The 10615-nt window shown below is 41.2% G+C and overlaps 1 protein-coding gene across 4 annotated transcripts; it reads left to right on the forward strand.

Moving 5' to 3' along the window:
* Nucleotides 1-78: 78 nt before the first annotated feature.
* On the forward strand, nt 79-10168 carry LOC113210579 (uncharacterized). Of its 4 annotated transcripts, none has more exons than XM_026428648.2 (13): nt 79-243; nt 800-1001; nt 1089-1323; nt 1455-1559; nt 1750-1975; nt 2068-5073; nt 5162-5516; nt 5603-5938; nt 6028-6271; nt 6354-6676; nt 6758-6983; nt 7083-7294; nt 7378-10168. In XM_026428648.2, exons 1-13 carry the CDS (start codon nt 228-230, stop codon nt 7562-7564), a joined length of 5673 nt encoding a protein of 1890 aa, XP_026284433.1. In that variant the 5' UTR covers nt 79-227; the 3' UTR covers nt 7565-10168. The 4 variants fall into 4 exon arrangements, with proteins under 4 accessions (XP_026284433.1, XP_052127364.1, XP_026284432.1 ...); XM_052271404.1 differs by lacking the exon at nt 79-243 and adding an exon at nt 387-544 and having other exon boundaries at nt 6357-6676; XM_026428647.2 differs by lacking the exon at nt 79-243 and adding an exon at nt 388-544.
* Nucleotides 10169-10615: the final 447 nt, after the last annotated feature.

Consider the following 10615-nt stretch of genomic DNA (forward strand, 5'->3'; position numbering starts at 1 on the left):
CCCCTTCCCCTTCATCCTTCACCTCCTTACTTCCCCCACCTCTCTTCGGTCTCCTTTCCCCCGCCCTCCCTCCTCCGCGATCCGAAGACTTTCTGCTCGTCTGCTAGCCGTCTGGCCGTCTGGTCACAACACCTCTGAAAACATGTCATTTATCTCGCTAGAATTTCGCACTTGGAGCTGAAATGGGCCCTCATTCTTTTCTTTGATCGACATGCCGACCAACGGAGATGAGGTTCACCAGTTGTAAGTGAATTTGTGCAGATTGTGTGGCCGTCAAGGAATTGTCACGTCAGGATATTTGGGTCCTGTGACGTCACGGGGATGTACCATCTCCCTTTTCCGCCAAAATCTAGTTTGTTTACATTTTCCCCACGTCACCAGCTGTGGATGCGCACCTCAGTGTGCGAATGGACCTGTGCTCGGCGTGTCTCATGATCTTAATCGCTAGTGAACATAGCAATGTCACCTCGTTTAGAGGTTATAACCGACTGGTTCAAAGACGTTCGAACCTCAGTCTCCAAATGTGTACCATCATGTGTAAAACGTATGTCGTTTTAAAGGCAGACGGGTTTTTCATGGTCCCTTATTAGTTAATTTCACCAGGCTATTTGATTAAATGTCTATTTCTTTATTGTATGATAGTTGATTTATCTCAGTTCCTCGTCTTGGTAATTTTCTTAGCTTTCATTTTTTTTTATTGGGTTTTAGCAGTGAAGTGATGTTTTAAAAATCTACATGATGCTGTGACTAATAGAATGAGTGTATCCTAATAAACGTTTTTTGTGTTTCTTGTTCACAGGCTTGCCGCCTGGCGGCAGAACCAGGATGACGGAAGAGATAGGAAAAGGCACCGGGGTGCTGAGCCCAGGTGATTTAAACTCTAACAACAATGGCGAAACAACAGCTAGCTACGCAGCAAGCTATGTTAGCAACACATCTTCTCAAAATGATGCGGACTTCATCCAAGACAACTCTGAATACCAATGGTTTTTGGATTACGGGTATGAGTCTGTGAACTTAAAATATCATGCAACTTTATTCTTTTTACTGTGACTATAGCATTATCTTTATTTTATTTTCAATTGAAGGTATCGAGAGGGCATGCACCACCAAGTTAGTGTGTTGTCATCCCTCTCTGAATCATATGCAAGGGGTTTGCTGACCAGCGGAGTTGATGATAAGGCCTGTGGTCTTTATGATGATCTTGCAAGAAATTTGGACGCTAATCTTGCTGAAGTCGACATGGAGAACTTTTGTGCTGAGGATATCCACTCCTTGCTCAACACACTCCCAACCATGTGTGACCTACAAAAGGGTGCAGAGGTAAAAGCCTTTGACATTTCTTATCATTATTTCTTTTTGCTATGATATCTTCTTTGCTTCACCTGTGAAGCTGTGGGCAGTTTGGTCTTGTTCATTTGTTTTTTATAGTACAATTTTACTTATTTTTCCAGAGCAATAGTCAGGGAGAGATGTTTGCTAGCATATCAGCCTTAACATCCTCCATGATGGGAAAATTTGATTTTGATTCATCTCTAAGCCCACATAGTAGCTCACAGGTTTGTTGCTTTGTTTTCTTTTGTCCATCAGCTTTTGGATATTTGCGTGTGATTCGCTCACTCCCTTTAATCCTTACATCCAAGTTCACAAATGCTTATAAACAAGTCTTGCATTCACGCCTCTATGTTTTGTCACATTCAGTTTCAACTAGAAGTTAACTTTCTAATGCAGATTATTAATTATTTGCAGGGCGAAGACTCAGCAGGGTCCATTGATACAATGTCTATTTGCAAATCTGAGTTACTATTTTCACCTGTAAAGGAAAGTGCCGTACCTGGCACTATCAACTTTAGTGTAGACTCTCTAGACTCTGACATTATGCTTACCTGTCAAGCAAACAAAGATAATTACACAATAGCATTTGAAGGATCTACAACTATGGGTTCAGAGGATTCTGAAGAATACCATGATCAGGGTAAGTATCTAAGTTTTTGCATGCTATGAAACAAAATATTTATGACATTTGTACTTTAATTTTTTAACCAAAACAATTTTGTCTATTCACAGGTGACAGCGAGACAAGTACCGACAGCCACAATTGGTCCAAAAACAGTCGTATGATGAACCCAGCCCTTGCAGCAGTGCTTGCAGCTGAGCAAAGGCTACTAAATTCTTCTCTGACGTCTACAGGCTCTGGAAAAAGTTCAAAGAATGGCTGTGGTCGACCAAACTGCAAGCAACTATTGACATCTTCTCATAATAATATGGCAAGATCTGACTCCACATTCACAACTTGGAGCAAGCTGAAGAAGCCTGATGCAGAAAATCCACTGGAGCAGCAGCAGCTGAGCCGGCACCCTTCTGGCAACAACAACACAACACAAGGGACTGAGGAGGAATCACAACCTGACAATACTGAGCAAACAGCTGTTAAAAGTCGCAGCTTGCCAAATTTGGCAAGACAACAACAACAACAGCGTCAGCAGCACCAGCAGCGTATAAAACAGCAGATAAGAGCAAGTTTAGCTCTTAGCACATCATCTTCCATTGAATCCTCCTGTGTGAAACTTTATGACGTTCGTTGTAATGGTAGCCCACTTACATCTAGTGGTGCGAGCAGTTGTAGTGGAAGCAAGCCAGCTGGAGGTATTAACCTTGTAAGATTATTCATGAAACAACGAAGTGGTTCAGGGACTGATCATTCCACGTCTGTGAGTGATTGTTGGGACAGTGACTCATGCATCAGGTCTGCATCAGGTCCAATGAGGCGTAACAATAATGAGTGGCAGAGCAATGGAGCAATCAGTCAGTCTTGTCGTGGCAAGCAAGTGTTCCGATCATGCCAAGGTGTGGAAGTGACCCGAAATGATAATAGTGTTGATGAGTGTCAATGTCTTCCTGAAGAAAGCATGACGAAAGTTAACAATAAACTGAGTTTCAGGAGCATTGACTCTCTTAATTGTGGGCATCCACGAAAGAATAATGGAAGTTGGGTCCGTGGAGAAGAAATGACTGACTGCTCTACCTGCACGTTTGAAGATAGTTTGTATCGTCTTGAAGATGGCGCTCAGAGAACACATGAACAAATTGCAGAGGAAGAGGCAGAAGGCCCATCAGAACACTCTGAGTCAGTTGAGCAAGTCTCAGAAAGTATATCTAAAATTAACAGCATGGCCAGAGACTCAACTTTGGAAAATGTTCATAGTTGTGATGACAGTTCCAACTACTCTAGTCACCATGGCCATGTCCATGGTTTGAATAAGACTGAGGGCGATTTGTTCCATTGCCGGCGATATAATGTGAATAATAATAATAGTTTGGAGAGAGAGGATATTGCTTTAGATAGTAGACGACAATCGCCTCGTGGAAGTCTAGCTAACTGTTGCTGTTGCGGTTGTGAGAATAAGGATTGTAGAAAGCATTCAGCGACACAATGCCAATTACCTCTAATTAATAGAAGTATGCAGACCTCATGTATGTTGGATGTCTTATCCAAAGCAACACTACAAGAAGTGAAGGTTCCTCCCAAGAAAGAAAGTGCTTTGCAATCAGCTCACACCGAGAAGGAAGAAAAAGAAGATGATCAAACAGAAAAGGGAACTAAGCCAGTCTATGTGTATTATCCCAACTATGCTCTTCCTGACCTTGGGTTTTTGAAGGAGAAAAAACCTAATCTAGATCTCACTAAGGTGTATCTTAGGCCTCAAAAGTTTTCTGCTACTACAAACACCGGCAATGCTGATTTGATATCTAAAATTCCAGCTTGCCTGAGGCAGCCAAAAAAGAGTTTGAAGCCGCTTAGACCTTTCTCCTGCAGTGATGTTGAAAATCTTCGCAAGAAAGGTTTTAATCACATTCAAGATTGGAATTCTCTCTCAGTTCTTCTTCCTAAGGAATATAGGATACTTCTTGCAGATATACCAGAAGTTCTGAAGCATATAGATGCTAAAAATCTTTGTGAGCCAGATGTTCATCCTCTTTTCTGTGCATCAGCACCTTTGAAAAACCGTCACTCTAACCCAGGTTGTGAGTGCACTAACTTGTCTTCGGCCTCCAGCACTAATACTCAACCCTCATCTGGATATAGAGGCTCATCCACTCTTTTAACTGACTCATCTACTCAGTCTCCAAATTACAATCCTCTTTATGTGTATCGGTATGACAGCGTGAGTTCAGAGGCCAGTCTCATGGGCACTGAGAAGAAAAAACCAGCAGTTTCAGCTCATGCCCCTCCTCTTCCAAAGAGATCCATTTCATTGCCAGGAGCTAAGGATGGCAAGAAGAATGGAGGAAATCCAGAAGTTTCGCCACAGTCACCTGTGCCTCCTAGACCACCACTACCTAAAGGCATCCTGCGAACTGGCATGGATGGTGATGTTGTTTCTAACAGTAAAATGAGAAAAGAAGCAGCAAACAAGAGGTTCAGTATGTTTGAAATGGGAGCTGGTCAAAATGTAAATGTGGCAAACAAACGTTGCTCTTTGCAAGAGCCGTATTTCCTCCCTGGGCAGAGTGATCGTAGGTCACGAGCTGCTGGGCGTCATGAAGACTCTGCTTGTGGGGATGATGATGAAGGACTAGTTGTAGATGGCTCTGAGCATCACAACCATCACCATCACCACCTTTGCAGCCATGCAGAATTTGAAGATGTTTTACGTTTATCAGACTACATTCATATGAGCACTGCAGGACTCTCAGATGTATCTTCTGAATCTGAATGGGATGATGAGAAAATGGCAAGACTGAGGCTTCAAGTCAGTAGATTTTTAAGCACCACAGGATCAGATACGAGTGAACCAGCAACACAGCAGACCTCGAAAGCAGTTTCATTTGGTAGTGCTGCTAAGCTACAGCCAAGTTCAACAGTTGGAGAGATGAAGACCCCACCCAATTCACCAAATGTATCAGCTTTACTTGGGAACCGTCAGTACCAATGCAAGCTGCAACAGCCATTGTCAGACTTGCCAATTCGGGAGGAGGACCCTGGTGACTCCAGTGCAGATGAACACTGCTCAGCTCCATCTTCTACCACCCCTTCTAGTCATATGAAACCTGACTTTGAGTCCAAAAAGGGTAAGGAATATTTTTAATAAAATTTCTCTATATGTATTTTTCTTCTCTGTAGTATTATGACGCTAATTCATTCTTCCTCTTTTTTTAGCACTTATTGGGGCAGTGTCAGATGCTGTTGAGGAAGTGATTTCACATTTCTCTGGAGCATCTACACCTGGAGAGTGTTCAAGGCTAGGTGACTCTGGCATCACCCCTGCAGTTGCCAACTCAGTCATTGGGACCTTGTGCCCAGCACTTTATGCTGTTCTTAGTGATGGCCTTTTGGCTAACATTGCAACTGCTTTCGGAGATATTTCTAATTCTGTGTGGCAAGTGGTTGAGGCATCTGCTCAGCAAGGCCATATGACGCGCTCTCTCAATGAGCTTGTATTGCGCCTGAACAGTGAGGATGTCTTTTCTGAAGGCTTACTTAAATTCAATGCCTTTGTCTTCGGACTCCTTAAGTACGTTGAACTTTAAATCTGATCTATGAACAATATTCCTATTGAGTCTGGAGGGATTCTAAGCTAACATTTTCTATCCATTTCAGTGTAAGGTCGGTGGATGCATGGATGGGCTACCTGCGAACGAGGGAAAGCATTCTCCGAAAACATTACAGCACTGAGGCTCTTTTAGTCCTCTCATTACGTGGTGGTCCTTTGTACCACTCTCTTACTGACAGCCTTCTTGCAGCTCTGAGACCTCTTGCTCTGTTGCCATTCCATCTTGATCTCCTCTTTGAGTGCCGCCAACTGCATCAAAGTTTGCAGCGTTTGGGCGCTGCTGCTGCCACTTCACCAACATCACTTTTACGCCTTGTGCGTTCTATTCAAAACTCTGTTGGTCAACTGACAATTGCAGAAGAATATGCCCCTTTGTTCAAAGGGTGAGTTATTTTTCATGACTTTTTAATTAGTATTCTCCTATACATCACATCAATTGTAATGGCATGTTGTTTATCTTTAATCTTTTCAGAGATATCTCATCTGAAAATCCACTCCCAGAACACCTTGAGCTTTCAGCCAATTCTACCCATCTTACTACACCAATGAAGCGCAATAGTCGGGCTCGACAGTTGAGAAGACCTCGTTCTTGTGTTGATCCCTCTGGAGACCTCCTTGACCCTTCAAACCCTTTGCGTAAACGGTGGAGTGGCGTCCAGCTGGGGTCTAAACTCAGCCAAGCTCTTGATCGGCTATTGGCTGAAGATGCTGAGGAAGTAAGTTGAGTTTCATACCGTAGCCTTTGGTTGAGATAGTTTGCATAGTGGCTGAAATAATCTAATGTGGTTGTCTCTTTAGCAGGATTTTTCAGACAGCCTTAATGCTGCAACTCCAGCTACACCTCAGCAGCGAGTACAATCTGACCAATCAACAAGTGAGGATGTGACCCTGGTCAGCCATTGTAGTGACATGGATAACACCGACACAGATTTGTCTGACCGTTCCGGGGCAGCAGCTAAAGCCAGACGAGCAAATGCCCTAGGAGTGGGTGGTAAGTTCCGCCGGCTTCAAATGAAATGGGAAAAGTTGAGTGGCAGTGGAACTGAATCTAGGGACCAGAGTACACGGCCCTCTCCAGAAGCTTCCCCAACTAAAGCAGTGAGGTCAAGGCCTTCTTTCAGGTTAGTCCTTTCTCTCTAGGTCACTGATGAAAAGGTTTACACGTGAAACTAAATAAATTCCTTTTTTTTTACCATTCACAGTGGAAGCACTCGCACGTCGCCAGCCATGTCCCCAGTCAAATCAACCTCAAGATCTTCACTTCACAGTCCAGGAAGCACGACAAGCAGCACAAGCTCCATGTCTCGCATACCTCGGCCAGTCACTTCGCCTGTTCGACCTCCAACGGGCATTCCCCTCCCGCGGAGTGCCACATCTCCTACCCAGGCTCAAAATCCCATTCGAAGACCAAGCCTACCTCCTGCGCAGGTAGAATTCCTTGTCTGATTCTGTTAGAGTAGTTGGCGAGGAGCAATTCAATGCATCCTTTTCTTTATTGAATTTCTGTTGGGTTTTTTTCTCCCGAAGGGCAAGCGGCCTCCATCGGTAGTGACACGCTCGAGCCGTGTGGACCAGTCACTGGCTGTGGAGCCCCGCAGCCCCGCTACAAGACCTAGCAGTTTACCTTACAGTCCTGTCGGTCAGTTAGACACCTCCAAAAGAGTTTCTCAGCGCCGCGCTAACTCTGCTTCAGTCAGCCGACCTGCTCCGTCTGCACGGAAAGCTAAGCCTGTGCCAAGGTACTGTACTACTTGCAGTTGTGAGCTCTCACCAGTAGGTACTGTAGTTTTAAGTATCTATTAATTACTGTTGTATTTTTCAGATATGTGAGAACAATTAAACATCAGCTGGCGTCCGATAGTGGACACTTATCATTCAGTACAGGAGAGCGTCTCAGCTTAGTTCTTGAAGTTGATGAGGAGTGGTTGTTATGCTGTCGTGGTGATCGCAAAGGTTTGGTGCGTCGCTCTGCAGTTGTTGCTACTCATGACCATTCGTCTCGATTTTAAACGACTCTCGAACTTGTCTATGCCTGAATGAAGTGCAAAGATTGTATTATTTAGTAAAAGGTTATCATGTTACCCTTTTTTTCCCCTTTTTTTTACATAAGTTTTTATTGTTATTGTTATTTTAGGTCTGTTTCTCTCTCTGGTCATTTGTTTTTGGAGCAATCTAATTTTTAGCTTTAATTGAGCTGTTGAATTTATTAACTTAGTTTGATTTTAATTATCTTTAGTCAGAGTCAAGCCATATTCATGATATTTGAGCCTTATTTGTTAGTCATGGTCTATGAGCTTATAATAGGAAGGTTAGCATGATGGAGCTTAGTTTAGCATACTTGCATACTGGTAATTACAGATGAGGTGTAGTCTTATTCATTTAAGAAAATATCTGTCTTAAATTAATTTTTGTTTTGTAAGCAGCGTAATTACTGATAGTGTACGTTATGTTGTTTTTGATCTCTTATTAATTTTTTATGTACTGTGAGGGAGAAATTTGGTTCTAGCCAGTTGAGTTCTAGCCAACGCACTAGCTCTCCTACTTATAGAATTTTTTTTGGCGTAACCATTGACATCAGAAGAATGATTGATATTTGTACCATATAAGAATGTATGTGAAGATTGATTGAGCCACGCTTGTGTGCTATTCTCACTGTCTGTGATTGCTTAAATGACTCGCTTATGTCTTGCTTGTGATTGTAACTGTAATATCATTTTCACATTTAATTACATACTGTAGTCAGACAGAACTCAACAGCTATTAAAGAAATGTGGATAGAATACTCACTTTTTTTGTACCCAAATTTATCAACCTGCTTAAATACTGCTGATTCCATGATATCATATGTGTATATATGCACTTCTCTTTAGTAAAGAAGCATAGATATCTATCTTGTGAGCTTTCTGTCACCACTTGACCTTTTGCATCCCTAGATTCTGAGGGGTTGATGTAATGTTTAAAGAAGTCTGATTTCTTGAAATGCAGTTATGTTGTGTGCTTGCCTGTTTGCTAGACACTTGTTGGTGCTATGAGCCTAGTAAATTAAAACTTCAAGTATTGTCACTGAATCTTAGTTTCATATTTAATGTTAATTGTTTATTTTCATTTCTAATTTTAGTTTTATTTCGTTATCTTAACAATTAATGGATTTTAATGACCTCATACTAGGGACAACTGGAGACTATTTCCGGGGACTGACTCCGAAAAATTTCAGTGTGCACTATTGTATTCTGCAGAGGCTGCGCTTTATCACCACATGAGTGAGGCCAACTTAAATAATGTCATATCCCTTATCCCACAAGACAAAACATGTAGATGCTACTTTAGTGTGATCTTTTGAGATAAATATGTACTGTGTGGAAAGTTGGTGAGACTGTTGAAGGGAGTGTTTGCATTTTGCAAATTATGTTGGGGAGATATATTTTTCAGTATTCTAATGAAAAATTTGTGATTGATTAAATCTTTTTAGGGGTTTTCTTTTTAAAAAAAATTGCAATATACTGTTTGCTGAAAGGTGACACAGACAAAATTCCAATTTGTAGAGAAATCTAATCATGCCATGGGTATAGTCTAGTTAATTACAGTATTAAATGTCCTAAAGTTCTGTAAATACTCTCATTTTGGGTGAGTGGTCCATCAGATGTGTGATGAGTGTGGCCTTTACTTAGGAAATCAAAATTGTGTCCTTTCCATATTTCTTTGCTAACTTTAATACCTTTGTATATTTGTTCTTTTTATTCCTTCAAGCAGTCAAGCAAACTTCTTAAGAAAGTGCTTGAGCTTGTGAAGTGATATTGCACTATTCTTGGTATCTGTATTTCCATGTTCTTGATTTTTCTTCGCGCACCTACGGGAGTAGGTAGACCGGGTATACAGAGAGATACTCTTTTGTGGTCACTCCAAGCTCTTCCTTTTACTTCTTATTTCCCTCTTTTTTTCTTTACCTTCTTATTTCCTTTTTTATTTCTTTTTCTTTCTTCTTTTCTTGCTTTGTCTCCTTGTTTTACATCTTTTTCTGTATCTATGTTGGAGTGGTTTGAGTTGGCTTGCTTGGAAAGAATGTGAACATACTTTTCTTAAAAGAGGTTGCAACCATTTTCAAACCAGGCGGTTTGACAGTGAATTTGAATTGTGTAAAAGATTGCAGTGGTGCCATATAGAAATCTGCTTAAGGTGACAAATAAGAGGTGTTCATAAAGGTATAATTTAATCTGCTAGTCACGCAGTCTCTTCTAAAAGTAACTAATATTTCCCCATTATGTAAGATATGCTTTGGATTTAAGAAGTTTTCTTTTACAATCATTGTGTAATTTACAAGTCATCAGTTAAACATGTCAAAAAAAAAAGCTCCCTATGTTACATAATCACATATAATGCAGCTTTCGTGTTTTATATCTCTTTATTATTTAATTTGGCCGGATTCAATGTTTGCTGTATCATTTCTCACTGATTCTAAACTTGAAATGTTATCAATAGGTGATTCTACAACAAATCGGTTTCAACCTTCAATCATTTTTTACATTGATATTATTTGTAAATCTGTATGTAACATGGATTTTATCATAATTTTGTTGGCATTTAATTTAAGATGATAAATAAATGCATGAATTACATGGCTGTGTCTATTTTGACCTGGTGTCCGGTCTGTTCCACTAGAAGAGATGATGAGCTCGAGACTTTGAATTTTTACTCGTTCTTTACCTCCACTCTCACTTCCCTCTTGGAGGTGGGAGAACGAGTATTGTGCTTGGTCTGGTGTAATTTAGCGACTCGATTCATCTCGGTAACCACAACACCTACAACTATGCCAGTTGTATCAAACTGTAGGTCTTGGCGGCCTCACCATTCCATAATAGACGTTTTTTACTCGTTCTTTACCACCACCTGCACCTACTCAGTGGTAGAAGAACGAGTATTGATCTCAGTGCGATGTCACGCGTAACGCTATTCATGCTCGGAGTACAGAATATGTACACTTATGATACTTGTACCATTCGAAACTGGGAATGTTGTAGGCGTGACCAACAATGGACCTTTTTTCAAGTTTGACACTACTTTTT

Source organism: Frankliniella occidentalis, unplaced genomic scaffold (genome assembly GCF_000697945.3).
Source record: "Frankliniella occidentalis isolate FOCC.00 unplaced genomic scaffold, Focc_3.1 Scaffold161, whole genome shotgun sequence".
In the NCBI taxonomy this organism is placed as follows: domain Eukaryota; kingdom Metazoa; phylum Arthropoda; class Insecta; order Thysanoptera; family Thripidae; genus Frankliniella; species Frankliniella occidentalis.